The sequence below is a fragment of the Oreochromis niloticus genome, linkage group LG19 (genome assembly GCF_001858045.2).
Source record: "Oreochromis niloticus isolate F11D_XX linkage group LG19, O_niloticus_UMD_NMBU, whole genome shotgun sequence".
In the NCBI taxonomy this organism is placed as follows: domain Eukaryota; kingdom Metazoa; phylum Chordata; class Actinopteri; order Cichliformes; family Cichlidae; genus Oreochromis; species Oreochromis niloticus.
In genome coordinates, this window is record NC_031983.2 from 21,031,048 (window position 1) to 21,051,684 (window position 20,637).

The following is a 20,637-nucleotide window of genomic DNA, read 5'->3' on the forward strand; positions in this document are numbered from 1 at the left end:
TCAACCTGAGAGGAACATGAATGTATCTGAGCTACAGAGTTCGACCAACTGCAGGACGCTGCCAGTCAATGCTCAAGTCAAAATGTAGAATGGAACTGCTGCCCCTTCAGGTTGCTTGTAAAGTTTCCTGGAGCATCGTAGCTCTGAGACATACATCACGTATCTAGCATACACAGAAGGTGCTATCCTGTGTTTGAGCTTCATGGGTGTGCCTTTTCCCCCTCTTCAGTACCCAAAAGATTTATGAAACTTTGCTACGAACTAGATTCGTTGCTTCAGCAGAGTCATCTGTAACATCCGTGATGCCTGAATTCACCTGCTGCTACATATTTTTATATTGTGAAAGGGTGAAATGAAACAATGGTTATGTTTGCCACTGATACAACCACAGCACTGGGGAGAAAAATCACAGTCAGGTTTGATTTTTTGTTCTTTTCCTGTCCCATGTAATTACAGTGATTGTAATTCATGTGGCACTGCTAAAATGGCTGCACAAAGAAAATATAACGTACAGTATGACAGAGTACGTGCATGTGTACTGACTGCAGCATTCAGCAAGCTGCACAGCCTTCGCTCCAAGGCTGAATTCAAGCTTTGATTTATGCAACATTTAACTGGCTGCTTTTCAAGGTAAGCCCTTTGTTCAGCCATAATTATGATAGCGGAAAATAACGCATTCAGCAGTGGGTCACTGAGCGACGAGAGCTTCTTTTCAATCATACGCAGACAAGTGCATCCATTATCAAAGCATTACACAACCTCAGAATCCGGGACACGTGAACAATGTGGCTTTAACTCAGCAAAATAGTTCATTGGAGACATTTTCCATATGTCTAATGTGAGATTGCGCACACTTGTGTAATAATCTGTGAGAATATTTTAACTTCTTTGATTTAAAAAGATGACCTGAATCTGTGTTTCTGAACTGAACACTTGGGGTGCTGACATTCAAAAGTGTGTGATTGTAACATTTATTGTTTCTAAACCAGCCATATATACTTATAGAACATTAAATAGATTAACCCGGGGATGATTTAAGTCTACTGTAAAGCCTCGCCAAATATGGAAACTATTTCTTAAAAGGACTGCACTCAGTCGCTGGGCGACACTGGGTGTTATATCTCCAAATGTACATACATACAGTCTATGTGTGTATGTGTGTGCGCGTGCGCCTGTGAATGTGTGTGTGTATTACCTTCATTATGACCTCATTTCAACTCCAAAGTGATTCCTTTTTTTTGCCCCATTTGATCCAAAGTGGAATGTCATCGCTTATTATTATTTCCGGTGAACCTGAAATATCTCTGTGGAGAATTTTATCAATGTATTACTATGATTTTATCAAAGTATAATTACTATGATTGTTCCAGTGTCTATCATTACCATATTACTGCTATTATTCTGATGATTTGAAGTATAATATGAGCCTCTGTGTTTTCTGTATGTGTGAATATTCAATAAATAGGTGTCAACAAGGTGTTATTGTTATATGTAGTCAATATGAGAACCTAAATGAAGGATTCGGGAGGCAAGACAGATTCAGTGCAGGCTGAAAAGGCTGGCTAGAAGATGTGCACATCAGGAAAGCAAAAAGACAACAAAGGGAACAGCAGCAGGTGGATGAAGATATGTTGGGTAAATGGGTAGTTAAAGGCTTAGATGTGGAGTTGCAGAGAAATGAGTAACAGGTGGAGCCAATGAGGACGGGACAGACAATTACAAATGAGAGGGAAAAAGACAAAGACAGGAAGTAAAACCAACCAAGAGATAAGTCTACCAAATGACTAACCCTGTCAGTTAATCAGACATAAGGTTTTAATTTGAATGAATAATTTTTATGGATAGTTTTGAGGCACTTGCACTTTACACAAGTGTCCCATTTTATTCTGCTTTATATATCTTTATTTTATTTACTTTATTTTTAATTTAAACACCATAATACAAAAATTACATTGAAAACAATCCAAGAGATACACACTGTAGTGTAGCCTGAGCTATGAACAAACCATAAACGTTAATGGTTGTTGTTAAATCCTGTTCAGATAACAATATATGGATACATACATAAATAACGGAAAGTGGTTTCCAAATTCTCTTACATGTATCAGAAGAGCCACAAGTTTTAGCTGTTGCATTACCCCCTTCAGCCACTTGGTGGCTCAGAATTCAGTTTTATATTTTACTCCAATACATGAGGTGCGCAGAACAGCAAATTAGTGATTTTCTAACTCCTCAGTAATTATATGAAGAATAAAAAAGTTAAGTTTTCGATTGAGATAAAATTATTAATTTGTCCTCTGGTGTGTCTCTAGGGACCTACTGGAGGGGCAGGACAGAGTTTGGAAGCTACCCAAAATGACAGCGTGCAAAAAAATCTATATTATATTTAAAACATATTTTATATATTTATTATATGCTTGTATACATATTTGCATGTATTGTTACGTTACATATAAAAGCACTCACGGCAGTCAGCACTTCCTCACCTTTACATAACATCAAATCATACCAAAAAAACTGCAGATAAAGAGCCATTCATTCTTTATCTGTGGTGTTTCTGCTTCCTGCTGTGTTTCAGGTCAGCAGAGGCACCACAGGGCAACACCCTCCCCCTGCACTCACCAATGACAACCAGCATGAGGAGGAGACTAGTGCATGAAAACGGCAACTCTCTTCCCATTTAACTTCACTTTCAGTCCAGGACAGGCACTGTTTCTCAGGCCCGAAACTGCGCACCCACCATGGCGACACCTCTCACCGACCAGGAGAAGCGCAAGCAGATCAGTATCAGAGGGATCGTGGGAGTGGAGAACGTGGCAGAGCTGAAGAAGGGCTTTAATCGACACCTGCACTTCACTTTGGTGAAAGACAGAAACATTGCAACGCCAAGGGATTATTACTTTGCCCTGGCCCACACCGTGAGAGATCACCTGGTGGGAAGATGGATCAGAACACAGCAGTTTTACTATGAGGCGGACCCAAAGGTAAAACCAAGAAGTTTTAGTGGCAAAGTTAAACTCCGCCACAAACGCGCACATTGCTGTAGTGCAGCCAACCTATTCTGAAACTGACAGATTAAAAATATCTCTACATGTAAACTGTTTCCTCAGGGAATGCATTTCCTGAAATTTAAAACGAGAGAACAAAAAAACTACAACTTTATGTGCTTTAGTGTTTCCCTTTTTATGGGAGGTACTTTAACGCTGCATTAAACTTTCCCTGTTACAATGAGTCACTGTTCTTTTTTTTTTTTTTGTATGCAAAAAAAATGGCTATCTATTGCACTTACTGCTTCATTTCTGAAACTGCAACAAAAGCCACAGTCACACAAAGACTTTATCAGTGTTTTGGGGTAGTTGAAGACTGATAGGTGAAAAAGATGTAGCAGGTGCAAATATTTAGTGTTTCTGTTTCTTTCCACATGACCAGCGAGTGTACTATCTGTCTCTGGAGTTCTACATGGGCAGAACACTCCAAAACACAATGATCAACCTCGGGCTGCAGAACGCCTGCGATGAAGCCATCTATCAGGTCTGGTTTATTGCAGCAATTTCTGCAACATCCACAGCCGCACAAGCTGACCTCACATAATGACAATGCTGATTTTTTTTCTGTTTTTGTTTTGTTTTTTGCTTTTTTGCTGTAGCTTGGCCTGGATATGGAAGAGCTGGAGGAGATGGAGGAGGATGCAGGGCTGGGGAATGGAGGTCTGGGCCGACTGGCAGGTAAAATAATGCAAGTGTTTAAAAGGAGGCTGACAGAAAGGGCGGAAAAGGTTTTCACTGCCCACCCTCTCTTCTGGGAGTCCTAACTAACAGGAAAAGCTGGAAAACAGAAAATAAAATTTAGTGTGCTGCAACTCTGCAAAAGGGTTAAAGATGAGTCATTTTGCAGGCGAACTCCCTATCTCCTTATCTCCACTACAGCAATACGTCATTACTATTTCCAGGTTATTTTGATAGTCCTCTATCAAATATCTCTATGTGCCTATTCTATTAACTTCCTGCCATTAAAATAAATTCAATTCCAATTTCACTAAAGGGGTTTTATGTTTCTGATTTCATGTCTAATTCTTCTGCACACAGCATGTTTCCTGGACTCAATGGCCACCTTGGGACTTGCAGCGTACGGTTATGGCATTCGATATGAATATGGGATCTTTAACCAGAAGATAAGAGATGGCTGGCAGGTACCTGCACCTTATTTTCAAAGCTTTACATTAATTACCCTTTTTTGTGGACTCTTGCAGTTAAACTACAATGAAACTGATTAAACTCAACCACATATTCTCACTTTTCTAGAGCTCTTGGTTTCTTTGTCTTCTCAAGGCTGATTTGGGCCAAAGTAGAAATTATTAGGTCAGAATACTCTTCAAGCTAATCATTAATAAAAACCTGTGTTCAGCTCTGTTTAGCACTGCTCGAGTGATGCAAGAAGCTGGTTGGTTGATTGTATAGGAACAAAACATTGTGTATCTTGTGATAAAGCGAAAGGCCTCTGCCCTTTGGATTTTTTTGCTGCTTATTTGAAGTTCAAACTCTCAGTGCAAACATGGACTTCTGAACAGCAACCTATAAACCTGAAGAGTGTGAATGAACCTGCATGTATCAATCCCTATTGCTGGTAAACAGTGTAAACTCAAAATCTACTCGAGGAAGCTGCTGTAGCCAGCAACTCAGAGTTTGTGAACCCTGAGATGAGTTAACCTCAACTGTGAGTCAATCATGGGGGTAACGGACTCTGTAAACTTCACCTGATCACTGGGAGGTTTTCTTCACCAAACTCTGACTCCTCCCCTCCTGCAGCACACAAGCCAGCTGACTGATGCTCAGTTTCGTTTCCTCATACATAAAGTTGCTATCAAAGATCCCAGTTGGATAGCAGGTCACTATTTTATTATGTTTAAGACGAGCACTTTCATGATCGTTCAGTCACCAATGTATGAGAACACAGGCGGTGATTACGTTCCAGAGTCGTTATCAGCTCAGAGTAAAATCTGTAGCCTACCTCTTTGTAACCCTGTGACTCTGTGGACACTAATGCAGCTGTCAGACTGTCAGTCAGTTGGTCCCCACTGGAAACATTTACTCTACAATACTGTAGCAATCACTGTTTAAATAACTTCTCTGTGCAAAGTCTGCCACACTGTTTGGAGTAAAGATGAGGCTGAAATGACCTTAAAACTGAATGAAAATTTATTTTGAAAGTGAATTTTTAAAAAGTAGCCTGCAGACAATCTGCTTGTAATCTGATTACTTTTGTAAAAGTTTGAATATTTCACTCAAAATCACCCAATTCAGTCTAAGTGGGTCAGACTGCAGTGACTCCACATAACAGATCTGCAACCCGTGTCCAGGTCAGAGCCCACTTTCACAGCAGGATAGATCCAAAAAAGGATCACTGATTAAGGCAAGATCTACCTTAGATCTACTTTAACTCTTTCTCAGCTCATCCTGTCCTAAACCATTTATGTTCCCTTTATTTTATTATTTATTTATTTTGTCCCAGCATTTACTGATCATTGAATGTTTGTCCCAAGATGACCTATATTCCTGACATTTTTAACTTCTGCAAAAACAGCTTTTGTTTAATGAAAAACTGATTTGAGGGCAGGTCCATCCCACTGTCATGGTGACCGAGTGGACCAAGCAAATTAACATAACTCCTTTGTTTTCTCCTGTCTTTTATAGTAAAATATCATAATCAGCACTGAGACATGTTCTCGTTTTTTTTGTTTTGTTTTGTTTTTTATTAAAATAGAGCTTCTGCTCTTTATTTACCTGTTGCCATGATGAATCGTGATGATTTTCTTTTGTCTACTCATGCACGTGCTTTACTCAAGGTCAATATACTCGGAGTTGATTGAACTAATTCTCAACTCCAGTCTGAGATGATCGATTCAGAGTTAATTATTTAACTTGGTTTGTTGAGCATGCCACTTGGAATAGGGCCCTGATTGGACCTCGTGCTCTAAGTGGAGTTTTTGTGTCACGTTCAGTGACTCTTATCCTGGAGCTCTAACTTCTCCTTGCCCTGCTGTGACCTACTGTAGGTGGAAGAGGCAGATGACTGGCTGAGACATGGAAACCCCTGGGAGAAGGCTCGCCCCGAGTACATGCTGCCCGTGCACTTCTATGGACGAGTGGAGGAAACGAGAGATGGCCCAAAATGGGTTGACACTCAGGTACTGATACAGAATTATCGATGAAGTAAGAAACGGGTTTTATAGGTTATTTCAGCAATGCATGAATATGGAAGTCTTTATTAGTCGCAGCTGATGAGAATCAGCAAGATGGAGCAGAACCTCCAAGAAACTTGGATTAAAAACAGACAAACATCCATAAATGGACGCACACCAGCTCTTCAGCATAGTATCCTACTATAAGAATATTGTTAAGAAGGCATAAAAAAAATGTTAATTTATGGTGTGTTTTTGGTTATTGGGGCAGTCCGGGAAACGGGAAAGTACATCACAGTATTCTATAAATGTGTTTTAGGGGTTTTTGTGTGTGTTTTAACTTGCAGGTGGTTCTCGCAATGCCTTATGACACACCCATCCCTGGCTATATGAACAACACTGTGAACACCATGAGGCTGTGGTCTGCCCGCGCCCCCAATGATTTCAACTTGAAAGACTGTAAGTGCTGAATTTTTACTGTCCATTTAAATTTCTCTGTGTGAGACGGCTGCTTCAATATTTTTACCAGCGGTGGCTCCAACTACTTTTTGTCATTGCAAGAACAAACTCGGAAATTACACCTAGCAAATGCATAGTTGCTTAAAATCACGTTTCCTTTTTTTAGTATTCAACTGACAAATTTTGCACAACTGCTGCAAGACTGGAAACATGCAACAAGATTTATGCATTGCCAAATCCCTCAAACGCTGCATCCCCCCCCCCCCTGCACATCTTTGTTCTTTTACTTTAAATTTAAAGCATTGAATTTGTAATATTTGTCTGTAGTTAATGTGGGAGATTACATCCAAGCCGTTCTGGACAGAAACCTGGCAGAGAACATCTCCCGTGTACTCTACCCAAATGACAATGTAAGTTTATAGGTAGTCAATTTCAATATCGTCACTCTCTTGCATTAAGTGCAAAAGAGGTCCTTTCTCCTCCACTTGTAACACTTGTTGTTGCAGTTTTTCGAAGGAAAAGAACTTCGTCTGAAGCAGGAATACTTTGTCGTGGCAGCCACACTCCAAGACATCATCCGTCGCTTCAAGACCACTAAGAAAGGCGTACCCGGTCGCACGTCATTCAAGAGCTTCCCAGACAAAGTAGCCATCAGAGTTTTATAATAATAATAATAATAATAATAAAGGCAAAATGGTAGCATCTGTTTCAGTGGATTTGCAGTGCATTACTTCATTGTATTTTGTAACTTTGACCATCCTGTTGTAGCAAGGAGCAGTTAATTTGCTGTTTCCAAACAGTGGCAGCACCAGTCAGTTTTTCTCAAAGATACTTCTTCACTTGCACAATAAAGTTCTGTCTTCATAGAAGATTAAAGCAGAACAGCGATCTACTAGAAAGATGAGGGAAAGACATTCACCATGCATATTAAATTTATGCACGACCTGTAGTGCTTATCTGATTTGGAGCAAAAATTAAGCAATGTGTGCGTTTAATTCAAAGAGATTATAGCAACAATTATAGGAGGTCAACAGGAAGGAAACCAACATCTAAATACAGGATGCTGTGTTTTCCAGGTCGCCATCCAGCTAAATGACACACATCCGGCCATGGCCATCCCCGAGTTGATGAGAATCTTTCTGGACATTGAGAAAATCGACTGGGACACGGTTAGTAGAAATTGACCGACTTAAAACAAGCTTTAATTAGGAAATCATGAACAACTATGGGCAAGTAAGGTAGCACAAGAAACCGACGCTTCAGTATTGCATAGGCAAAGCAGAAGAAGTTGACTGCTATGTTAAGAAGTAAAATGCAGGCAGTTGGAGGCTTTTAATCAACTGGGAGAAGAGATGACTTGAATGTGTGTAAATGACTGCAAAAGAATAAACTTTATCTTAATTTTCAGGCCTGGGACCTCACAAGGCGCACCTTTGCCTACACTAACCACACAGTCCTCCCCGAGGCTCTGGAGCGCTGGCCTGTGCAGTTGATGGAAAAACTCCTACCCAGACACCTGCAAATCATCTACCAGATCAATCAGGCCCACCTCGATGTACGTAGACTGGACTTTTTCAGTTCTTTAGTTTTGCATTAAGAGTGTCTATAATGACAAACTGCATTGATGATTCATGGGATGGACATGTCACCATCTATTCTTTCTGCAGAAAATTGCAGCTCTCTATCCAAACGACATGGACAAGCTGAGGACAATGTCTCTGATTGAAGAGGATGGATCCAAGAGGGTGAACATGGCGCACCTGTGCATCGTGGGATCGCACGCAGTCAACGGAGTCGCTGAGATACACTCCAACATCATAAAGACCCAAGTGTAAGCCCTGTGCTGCTGGATGCAGTAAAAAAGTCGATCGAATATCAGACTAAAGACCAAACGAGCGCTGCAGCTGCCATTAAATTGAGTGATTTTTAAAATGGAAATCTTTAAATGTCGTTATAACAGATTCTTTTAAAAGAGAAAGTTTGCACCACTTGTTGCTAAATGAGCATGGCTTCATATGTTACGACAGGACTGAATCTTTACCTCTTTTATTCACCATTACATCAACTGCATGTTGCAACTCTTAAAGGCAAAAACCCTCACTACCCGTCTGGTACTGTAATGCTGAAGGACATTTTCAGATGGCTGCTTGTTGATGTGTAATTTTTTTCTAAAACGGGAGCTAAATGGGTAACGCTTATGTTTGCTCGTTTCCAAAGACGCAAACACAACATAAATTTTTATGGTAGTTTTGTTTTAATGGAGAGAGACAAAATATCAACCAAAAATCCAGAACAAAACATGAAAGTTATCGACTGATTTGCATATCACTGAGTGAAATAAGTGATCCCCAATCAAAAAATGGCTTTGATGGAGAAACCCTTACTGAAAGCACAGCAGTAAGATGATAGTTGGTCACCAGGATTGCACACGCCTCAGGAGGGATTTTGGCAAACTCTTTTTCTTTAGAGAAACACTAAACCCTTTAAATTTCTTCGCTGCCACTTGGTAGCTTGAAGTTTCAGCTCCCAGATTGTCTATAGAACTGAAATCTGGAGACTGGTTAGGCTACTCCAGGACCTTAATGTGCTCCTTTAGCCACTCCTCTGTTACTTTTGTGGTATGATGGTGGTCTTATACCTAGGTGTGCTTTATACACGAAGAGCTGACATTAGGAATATCTGTAATTGATTTATAATCAGTGTGCCCATGTGGCCCAGAATCCATGGAGGCCAGAATTCTGGGTGTGTTGTAAGAGATCAAATCTGTATTTCACTCAATGACATGTAAATCAATTTGTAACTTTTAAGTAATGGGGTTTGGATTTTGTTTTTTTCTGAATTTTGGATATTCTGTGTCTCTCTCTATTAAAATGAAACTACCATTAAAAATTAGACTGTTTCTTTGTTGGTGAGCAAACTTACAAATTCAGCAGGAGATGATAATTACTCATTTTTCTGTATATGAATGCTATGTGGTTAAGGAGACCATTACAGATGCTGTAGTATTGCTGCTGGTTTTAAAAGCTTTACTATAAAAGCTATCCTTCTGAACATTTCTCTCTTTCCTCCTTTAGGTTTCGTAATTTCAGTGAACTAGAACCAAACAAGTTTCAGAACAAAACCAATGGCATCACTCCCAGACGCTGGCTGCTCCTCTGTAACCCTGGACTGGCGGAGCTTATAGCCGAGGTCTGTTTCAGCTGCAGTAATGATGCCAAGAGACCGCTTAAGACCTCTAAATCTTTAGAGATGTATCAAGCGGCTGTGTTCTTGGCAGAGCATTTACTTGCTGTTTTACAAACAGTCTGCTGAAGTGTAAATTGTCGATGTGTGTTTGCATATTTTAGCCTGACCTTAACTGTCTTTCAGGCCATCGGGGAGGACTATGTGAGGGACCTCGGTGAGCTGCGGATGCTGAATGACCTTGTTAATGATGCTACCTTCATCCGCGATGTCTCTAAAGTGAAACAGGTAACATGGAAGGTGTCACTGCAAAGTACCTGAGTAGATTTATTCAATTACTGTGCTTTTAAGAGTAAAATTTTAAAAAGTGGGCATTTATACTTCATTGGGAGTGGCTTCCAGATGTAGTGTCTTACATGCAGAAGATCCCTGATTTGAAACTGGGAGGACACGGATTTGAAGTCCCAGCAATGGTATGAAGCCTGGATAAATGGGAAGGGCATCAGGAAATAAGGGAGCAGTCAAAAGCACTCTAATGCTCAAACACTTGAAAGACGATATTGAGCTACATTCATCTTTCAGACATAGTTGATTCGTTTTACTTTACAGAAATAAGAGTAGTCGTGGAATATTTAAAAATCCCTTTTTCTTTTCTGTCTTGCGATCCCTTGCAGTAAAGCAGGTGTTGTGCTGTAAAATCTTTTTTTTTTTTTTTTTTTTTTTTTTTTTTTGCTCAGTGATTTAACAACCATCTGACACTGGACTGGTTCTGGTTTACACACTGTTGCATCACCTATTGTTTGTACTGAAATCATATCTGTTAATACCAGTCGTAGCATTGTTCTGCAGTCTTTTAGTAAATACTCCTTGCACCACCATCCAGACAGAAAATGCTGTAACGGCACTGGATTGAAGAATGCCTCAGAATTGAGGCTTACAATTTGATTTATTGGTGTCTTCTGATATTTAAAAAAAAAAAAAAAAAAATTTCACTAGCTGGGACCACATCCTCTGTTAGACTGGACAATGGCAGATGGGCAATCGTGAATTGATGCTGCGGTTTGGGGAAGGCCTCAGAGGGGGGACTTGCAGCGGCTCCCAGGCTGGGCAGATACCCATGTGTTAATGAAAAGTGAATGACCTTTATTTTTTTTAAGTGGGAACAACAGGTTGTAGTGCTGGAGGCATAGGTAGACATACACTCCTTTTCCGGTCGTATCAGGTGTGGTCCCGCTCCTGAATTTCAAATAAATTATCTCCTCTTACATGAATTGATTCTAAACATTAGTCCTTATGCTCATGTAGCTTATGATTGCATGGTAGTGTTTGTTCTGCTGCACCATGAAACTGTAAATTTGGTCCTCAGTGGAAAATTACATCTCACTTTTTAAATGCCTGTGCACGTCATTGCAGGCTGAAACGATCTTATTGTGTTTTGCAAGATTGCAGTTTGTGGTTTTCAAACCTGGTACGTGTCCAGGCGGCACTCGTCAGTTATTCAGGAATTTCACATCAGCAACTTCCTGCCAATCACACATTTCTCCTTTTCTCACAGGACAACAAGGTGAAATTTGCCCAGTACCTGGAGAAGGAGTACCCAGTGAAAATCAACCCAGCCTCCATGTTTGACGTCCATGTGAAGAGGATCCACGAATACAAGCGCCAGCTCCTTAACTGCCTGCACATAATCACCATGTACAACCGTACGTGCAGCACGTGCAGTTTGATTGCTCAGTGCCAAAAGCTTTAATAATGGCTGATTTTCTGAGTGATAATTTACATGACACAATCTGACATGTCTCGATGTGGCAGATTCCCCACCCAGCTGTGCATGTTAAAGCAAACATGAAGAATGTGGCCGTCTGAATCAGCTGTGGGAATTTTCCATGCAGCCCTGAGGTTGTAATAAACAGGACATCAGTTTCATCAGCACTTTTCTTCTGTGCAGCATGATGCTGACTATACCTGCACTCAAAGTCCTTTCCTTTTTTGGAAATGTTCTGCACACACATGCCATATATGTCATGCAATGTGGCAATCCTGGCAGCTTCACTCTGAGCTTCAAGCCAATGAGTTGCATAAGATTACATTTTGGCTTTATGTAGATGTGCTCAGCTCAGGAGTTCTCACGTTTTCTGCTGACCATGTGTCAGTTTTTTGGCAATAAAAACATCAGAGCTGAATTTTAATGAGGCACTTGTTGTTCCCTGCATAACTAATTCTTTCAATCTATATTTTTCGTGTTTGTTCACCTGCAGTGGCTCAGTGCTCCCCTCAGTTTGAGAACTGTATGTACAGCTGGAGCAGGCAGCAGCCTAGCAGATCTGCACTGTTGGGCCCAATTTTTATTTTTTAAGCTGTTTCTGCTCTTTATGCTAGGATATTGACTGGTAACATTTATTTTTTAATTTTTTTTTTTTGTTCTCATCAAAAAAAAGCAGAAAATATTTCCCAAATGTTTTTCTTCTCAAATTTCACAAACAAGCCAGCAGGAAATTGATGGATCTGTAAAAATGCAAATGCCCAAAATTTAAAACACTGAAAATAACTTAAAATGACTGAGTGTGTAAAATGCTGCTTTTTGTGTGCTTTGCTCCATGCCCTAAATGTGTGAGCAGGTTTTTAATTCATTAATTTTGACTAAATCAGCAACTTACTGAAAATGAATTGAGTCCAGATGGTTTTTGTTTAAATCACTAATATTGAGTTTCTTTATTTTATTTTTTATTTTGCTTCATAGGCATCAAAATGAACCCTACCGCACCTTTTGTACCACGAACTGTGATCATCGGTGGAAAGGTAGCAGTTCAGCCAAATCAAACACTCTGGTGCGATGAACAGACTGGGAAGGGTAATGATTATGATTGTGTTTGACCCTCTGCAGGCTGCACCAGGGTATCACATGGCAAAGATGATCATCAAGCTGATCACCTCAGTGGCTGATGTGGTGAACAACGACCCTGTGGTGGGCAGCAAGCTGAAGGTCATCTTTCTTGAGAACTACAGAGTGTCTCTTGCAGAGAAAGGTACCATTCACTTTAAAATGCCACTCAGATAAAGTGAGAAAGATATTTTGCAAGTAATTAAATTTTCATGTGCTCTTCCTCAGTGATTCCTGCTACGGATTTGTCAGAGCAGATCTCCACTGCAGGCACAGAGGCTTCAGGAACGGGCAACATGAAGTTCATGCTGAATGGAGCCCTGACCATCGGCACCATGGATGGAGCCAACGTGGAGATGGCCGAGGAGGCCGGAGAAGAGAACCTTTTCATTTTTGGCATGAGGGTAGAGGATGTAGCTGAAATGGACAAAAAGGGGTAAGGAAGTCTCTCACAGACTTTGATCTTTTATAAGTAACTTAATGCTGCAAAAACCCACCTTTCTTACTTGTTCTTTGTTAGATATGACGCTATGGCATACTACAAAAAGATTCCTGAGCTGAAGCAAGTGATGGATCAGATCACAAGTGGATTCTTTAGCCCCAAAAATCCAGAGCTGTTCAAAGATCTCACCGAGATGCTTTTCAAACATGACCGGTGAGTAATTTCAAGTTGCATGATCAGCTCTGCCTGTCTTCAACAATTTAATGTCTTAAAAATCTGACGCTTGTTGGGTTTGTTTTGTTTTTTCAGTTTCAAGGTATTTGCAGACTTTGAAGCCTACGTGAAATGCCAAGAAAAAGTCAGCAAGCTCTACAAGGTGATATTTACTTTGCAACACCTTTGCAAAGTTTTCATTGGTCTGCTCCTTTTGTTTTTATGAAAAACAAAAGGAGCAATTGTACATTTCCCCATTTAGCATCTGTATAGTATCAAATTCTTTAATGTAGCACATGCAGCTCTAATTACAGTTTTACTTCTCTACACTGTTATTTTGCACCATTTCTAATCATTTCCCACAGGAAGAGGTTCTCGCTGTTTACAAATACAAAAACTTTAGAACATCTTGCATGGACTTGGAATATACCAGCTGACTTTTGCTGATAAACCAAAGCATGAGTAGCTTTTAAACCCTTAATCACAGGGTTCCACAGTTATTAACAAAATCTGTTCAGACAGATGTGCAGTGTTTGGCATATAAAAGATGGGCACTTGACGGCAGACATTGTTTTAAAGAAACTGATGGTTCTGACACTCATACAGTACCAGCTTATCAACCACACGGTCACCACGCCCAAAACCATATCCTGTTTTCTCATTTATCTTTAATTCTAAAGTGGGCCATCATTTACCAAATTAATATCATGCTGTATTGAATAACACCTGACACTAGCAACTGAGTCCAAAAACTCACTAAAATATGTTCACTGAGGTCATAAAGCAGTAGGAATTCTTTTGGAAACTGAGAAAGCCCCTTGCTGCTTAATTAAAAATAATGGAGGTTTAAAGGACTTTACACATGCATACACAAACCTGCAAAATTAACTGGCTAGTGTGAGTCTCACCATGATGCATGCACTTGCACACTCATTCACAAAAAGTATTTGCTACCATCACACTTTTAGAAGACTAACTATAAAACCTAAAATGATAAATTATATTTTTGTTTTTCTCTAAAAGAATCCAGTGGAGTGGACGAAGATGGTGATCAAGAACATCGCTGCAACGGGAAAGTTCTCCAGCGACAGAACCATCAAAGAGTACGCCACAGAGGTGTGGGGCGTGGAGCCGACCAACCTCAAAATCCCACCACCAAGCGAGCCCAGGGAAGCCATCGAAGAAACTGTCAAAGCTCTTAAGAAAATGTGAGGCGGCCTTTTTGTTTACAGCATATTAACCGTTCCTGTTTGGTTTAAGCCTTCAATTTGCATATCACTGAACTGTTTGAGGACTTGGAGTTCTTTTTTTTTTTTTTTTCTTTCCTCCTTCTTTATTGTCAAAGCACTGTTACACTTCTTTAGCACAATGCACGTAGTAGGCTTAAACTGTGAGTCACTGTGCTGAGCAAGCTTCAGTATTTCCAAATAACTTGCTCATATTTAACATTATGGGGGTGGGTGGAGGTTTCAGGAATCCAGTAGGATCACAGTCGGCTGACTGTTCTCACATTTGTGACATTTCTGTAAAAACTCAGAACAATTTCAAGGATTTAAAGGCATTTGTAACTTAAGTATGCAAACTTACATTTCTGATCAACAGTTGTTCATCTCAGTGTTGAAATAAAAACAGAGTGTAATGACATACAGTACTGTGCTTTTATTGACATCTTTGTAAGATATAGAAGCTTTTGTGCAAGAAGTTGGCCAGTGTGTTGGACTTTTTTCACCAAATCTACAAAGCAATGAGGGAAATGAGGAACTGTGAGCCCGGAGGAGGGAACGCCACTCTAGTGTCTCAGGTTTTCTAGAAATTTCCTGCAACCAAAGCAGAAAAAGCTTTCATTTTAGGGGTTAAGGGGACCTAAAAATGAACATAATGGACAGCCTTCAATGGAAAAGCAATTAATCAATTTTAGCTATTACCTTACCTAACCACATCTGGTAAATTGGGATCCAAGTAGATGCTGCTGTGGGAGAATCCAAGACTTGTACTGTAGGAGATCATGTCAACGTGTGCATCTGTGTTGAATTTTCTCTGAGTCTGGAGTGATATCTCGTACAGCTGGAGACAACAAATACAGCGTATTCAGCAAGAAAGCAGCAAAGTCCACTAGAGGAAATTGTCCAGATGGAGAGGAAGAGTACCAGCTGTACCTCCAGGCCCATGTGATAAGGAACAAGATTATCATCCTCTGCATGCAGAATAAGAAGTGGACTGATCAGCGACTTCAAGCTGCAAAGATGTTGGAGTAAAAACATGTGAGTGAGAGAGATCTAATGTGAAAATGCAGAACACTTCTTTGGCATTGCTTTCGGAGTAAAAGACGCCACACTTGCTTTTTATCATTAGCAAATACTATGCTGGTCCTTTTCATTATGTTCCACAGCAAGCTCTCAAATCCTGGAAGGAACCTGTACATCTGGAAGAAAAAATGGAAAAAGTTTTGCACAAATATGTTGCAATATCCTGTGCACTGTAACAGCATACAAAAACACTGGCAGAACAGAAGGTTCTGTGAGAGACTCCAGTCTACTTTATAAATGTGTCCCAGGTGGAGTAAATATTAGCAATTCACACAAAACTACACTGTATTAGATCAGTTGTATTAATATCATCCCTCTTTGCAGCATCGGTCATCTCAAAGCACCTTATACTTTATGGTAAAGATCCTCCAACATTAGAGAATCCCAGTGATGCACTATAAGGAAATATTTGGTGATGCTGGTGAGAGAATGCCAACAAAACTAGACTGAGTTTGGGGCAGCTAACTGTCACAATTGTTGTTACGATTGAGGGGCTTTAACAATACAATTATTCTTATGTAACTGTTGCTTTATTGGTATAGATTAAACAGGAAATAAACTGGGCTTGAGAAGTAAAACCGAAAGCTGTGGTGCCTCTATAGTCTCGTCTTTTGCAACTCACCCCTCACTTACTTATTCTGAAGTGGCTCTTTTTTTTTCTTTTTCTTCTTTTTTTTTTTTTTTTTAAATCACACAAACTTTAGCCAGAGCTCTAATGAAGTGATTAATCTCTTAACAATCACTTCATTAGGGCATGACATTTTTTCTGAACAAGACAAAAGTAAACAGAGCTGTGTTTTGCTGAATATTTAAATACCCCCAAGGGCTGCAGCTGCAGATAAATAAATGTGCAATGAGTCCACACCTTAGTGAACCAATGGTTGACTACGACTTCTCCGACGCTTGTGTATGGAGCTTCAAGGATCAAAGCATCAACAGCAGACCCTGATTAAAGACATTTAAGTGCAATTGATTAAAACAGAAAATAAAATGAATGATTGGAGTTTAAAAACTACATTTATAGTCTGTTTTCTTGCTAATGAAACAGCATGCTGCATTGTTTAGTGATTAACTGCAAAATGCACATTAAGCCAAAGGGGTTTGTAACAGTGAGGCACTTTGAACCGAGGTAGTTCAACCCTATTCATAGATAATTGTTACTACTTCTAGTGTAATCTATAAAACTTTCTCCTGTGGAAAAGAAGTGTAACGGTGACTTCGTGAACAAATAAATGATTCAGGATAGGTGGAAAAATGGCAGTCACAGGCTGTACATGCACACACAGCCGTAAGTAACCCTAAAAGTCATATTTCCCATGGTAGAGTGGGCATTTAAAGTAAGCTTAAATATCTACCTTGCTCCTGTATTTTCACTGCTGCATTGGTTGCCACCCTACAAAAAAAAACAATTATGTTTTAAACTCCTTTCTTACTAAAGCTTTCATCTAGCTTTGCATCATGAGTGGTGGACATGGCTGACATGACATGAGAAACTGACCCAGAGCCAAGCGAGTGTCCCCACAGACAGATGAGATTCCCCCTGCTGTGTTTCTTTACCCAGTGGTACAGGTAGAGGGCGTCATTGGTCAATCCAGCTTCACTGGGGTCCCCAGTGGAATCTCCAAAACCTTGTTAAAAGATATTGATTATGCAGTATACTCACTGACAGTGACAGACTTATGATGACTTTTTTAAACAGATTCTCCTTTGTTATATATTTTCTAAAGGTCAGACCATGCACTTCTCGTAAAAACTGCAAAAAACCCACGCCACATCTCAGACTCTAAAGGCCTCAAGTTAGAAACTTAAAGTGCATGACCGTACGATTAGAAAAAGAGTGAATAATTATGGCTTGTTTGAAAGGGTTGTCAGGAGAAAGCCTCTTCTCTCCATAAACAACACTTTGCAAAGTTGCATCTGAACAAATGACAAGGCTCATCGAACAATGTCCTTTGGACAGATGAGCCCAAAGAGATGTTTCACCATAATGCACAGCACAGTGGTGGAGGGGTGATGATTCGGGCTCGTTTTGCAGCATTAAGTCAACCATGAACTACTCTGCACACCAAAGTATTTTACAGTCAGTCACAAGGCCGTCTGTCTGTTTAATATGTCATGTGTTGTATTTAAATGATTTAAAGACCTGCTAAGGACCAGGTGAATTCTTTATTATGTCCTGATATATATGCAGTTATTACTGACAGAGGAAAGAAATGTATTTTATAAGTGTTTATTCTGAGCTTTTATATATAGCTCCAAACCTCCAGGACAACAAACAGAAGATCTGGTTTGTGTGTAGCAGAAAAATGATCCTTTAATGAGCAACAATCATCTTACCTCTGTAGTCTAAAGATAAGACATGGTACCCCGCAGCACTTAAGAGCTACAAAAGAAAAACATCTGAATATCATCTTAAAGCTTAGAGTCAAAAGCATTTTACCAGAATTTAAAAAATAAACATGCTTCAGATTATGAATTTTACCTTCACCAGTTGTACTCTGTGATTTATTGCCCTGCAGAAGCAAAATAAGAGCAATGAATACAAGTAATCAAGTGGCTTTCAGTCTCATTTACTCTGACCCACAAACCCCTGTGCGCTTTGTTCCTGTGGATAAAACCAGGGGCCTGAGCAGTCCTGTAATACCCACTAGACTCCATTAGGATCAGTTCAAGGATCTCTATCCTACTGCTCTTATCCCACCTGGTCCCTACGTTGCCGTGGAGATAGATAATAACAGGAGTGCCGTCTCCCAGAGTCTCCCGGTACCACTCAGGGCTTCTCCTGGCGGATTTCTCCCATTGGCTGGCAGGGAGCGTATGCCTATGAGACACAAAGCCGGAGAGGGACAAAAGGGAAAGAGTGAACAATACAAACAAATCCACTTACATTTCAAGATACGCAGGCGGCTTTTGAGTGGGTCTTGTCCAGCTAAATGATTACACCGTTGTTGTATTCAGTCTGGAGCCACCTGTACTCAATATGCAAGTGGTATTTTCGAGTGGTTCACATAAATGGACACAACAGGATCCCAAAAATGACCTACCACACTCCGACTGAGATTCCCTCCTCTGTGTTGAGGTAGAAATTGCATGTGTGGTTTAGGACATCTTCAGGTCTGCTGAGATCCACAAAGAATGGAAACCTCACTGCAGGAAACAAAAGTACACAAGGTCAGCATGTTTTTGTATGTCGTGTTGTGATTTATTAGATTATATCAGATTATGCTGCAGTGTACTGTATGCCATGAGATATTGAACTACATTAAACTGTAACATATCAAATTGTACAGTACAGTGAACACCTGGGAACCAAGGAGACCAGTTGCTGGATTTTTGGGAGAGGAAAGTTGCCCTGTCCTTGTCTGATATGGGATTCTAGCTGCACAGCAGTCTTATTTGTCTAGCACCTGGACTCTTCTACTATGAACCAGGCTGTTATAATAGAAAACTCAAAACTCCGTGCTGTTGCTTTGTCAGTTCCACAGAATTTAAAGATTGATAAATGTCTCCTATCATGCTTTCTCTCCATCATCCCTCGCTCTTCTTCCTATTTCTATCTCCTTCTTCTACCTCATGGATGTCAAACGAAGTTTAACTACACACTTAATCACTGGTGTTAGGGGGGGAAACGTGCAATTTAAAAAGCACACCTCAGTTTTTCGGCATAACAGAAAAATTGTGCTCTGGTAAATGAAAGAAATCAGACTTTTTGGGCTTAAATTGTAAGAAATAAATGTGTAAAATTACAGAAAGATGGCATGTCATTGGCCAGGCTGTCCTGTAATACTAATTATTATTGTAAAGAAGAAACAACCTTTTGTTATCAAGCTATGTAAATCCCTTCAAATAGAAGTTGTTTGAATCCAATTTTAATAGCATCTTAAAGACAATTAAAAACCTTTTCTTATTGTGGTGGTTGCAGTCGATTGCCACTAGCATTTGGTATTAACTCATTTTGTATTCTATGAACCCAGACTACTAGGAAATCTCAAGTGTTTACTCTGATATTTAATACACAATAAGTATCACACCAATCTCAGAGGACTCCTTGATCGAATTCTTTTTGACAGCAGAGTAACATATCAAATGAAATGGGTAAATCTTCTATTGATAATGCCTTAAATATCTAAATATTAATATAATGAACTTAACAGGATAATGGCAATGATGTTCAGTAACATAATCTTGATCAACAGGTTGATTAACTTGTTAACAGTGGTGGTTTCAGCATTAGTATTTCCCATGAGAACATTTGTCATAAACATTACACAACACTGCGTATGGCGATTTAGGAAACATTTAAATGATAGATCTGCTCTATCCGACATGTAATAACTTGACTCTGAATAAACACCCAGGCCTCGCGACACATTACTTACACACGTGAGCAAATATGACTTGGCCCAGTATCCAAGGGAACAGGTATAAAATGACAGGCACCGAGACATAGACAGTTATCAGAAATGAAATAGCTCTCTTCATTTCTGCCACGGGTGAAATTATTTCCACTCCACAGCAACACAATCTGCCCCGCTGTCCAGATCAGGGTATGCGAATTTTCCTCTTTCCAGTGAACTGAATCCGGCAGGGATCTTGTCCTGACAACAAGAGTGTTGTGAAATAAAGTGAAAAGAGGTCAACGTTCTTCTCAGACTAATCGTCTCCTCTGCCGCTCTGCTATTGGTTAATATTTCATGCAGCAAGTCAGTCGTGTAGAAATAAAGTCGATCAAAGTGCAGTGCTCTCCAAAGAAGGCAAAAACTCAATGCCTGTGGACATCTTCCTTTAACTTAAAAAAAAGAAAAGCAAAAAACATGCATAAGGAATATTTAGGGACACAAACTCCCTTACCGCCGATGTAATCAACAAAACAGGAACAAACCCGGCTGATAAGTGGCCGCAAGGAATTGTGGGTATTAAAGTTCTTCGAAATCTACACGTTAGACCAGGGGTCGGCAACATGCGGCTCCGGAGC

At 40.0% G+C, this 20,637-nt stretch overlaps 2 protein-coding genes across 2 annotated transcripts; one reads left to right on the forward strand and one right to left on the reverse strand.

Annotated features, from left to right (window-relative positions):
- Positions 1 to 2,741: 2,741 nt before the first annotated feature.
- pygl (phosphorylase, glycogen, liver) lies at positions 2,742 to 15,000 on the forward strand. The gene is made up of 20 exons (XM_003442862.4): positions 2,742 to 2,984; positions 3,430 to 3,531; positions 3,647 to 3,725; positions 4,086 to 4,189; positions 6,053 to 6,184; positions 6,526 to 6,637; positions 6,965 to 7,047; positions 7,144 to 7,281; positions 7,714 to 7,806; positions 8,046 to 8,192; positions 8,305 to 8,468; positions 9,712 to 9,826; positions 10,007 to 10,108; positions 11,376 to 11,523; positions 12,561 to 12,619; positions 12,705 to 12,846; positions 12,930 to 13,137; positions 13,222 to 13,356; positions 13,453 to 13,519; positions 14,380 to 15,000. The coding sequence occupies exons 1-20, from the start codon at positions 2,742 to 2,744 to the stop codon at positions 14,566 to 14,568; spliced, it is 2,562 nt and encodes an 853-aa protein (XP_003442910.1). The 3' UTR covers positions 14,569 to 15,000.
- Positions 14,661 to 20,627, reverse strand: LOC100702618 (monoacylglycerol lipase ABHD12). The gene is made up of 13 exons (XM_003442974.5): positions 20,514 to 20,627; positions 20,042 to 20,260; positions 18,707 to 18,809; positions 18,364 to 18,483; positions 18,145 to 18,175; positions 18,000 to 18,045; positions 17,161 to 17,290; positions 17,018 to 17,055; positions 16,528 to 16,607; positions 15,696 to 15,778; positions 15,513 to 15,591; positions 15,287 to 15,420; positions 14,661 to 15,173 (listed from the first exon to the last, which is right to left on the reverse strand). Exons 2-13 carry the CDS (start codon positions 20,142 to 20,144, stop codon positions 15,146 to 15,148), a joined length of 975 nt encoding a protein of 324 aa, XP_003443022.1. The 5' UTR covers positions 20,145 to 20,260; positions 20,514 to 20,627; the 3' UTR covers positions 14,661 to 15,145.
- Positions 20,628 to 20,637: the final 10 nt, after the last annotated feature.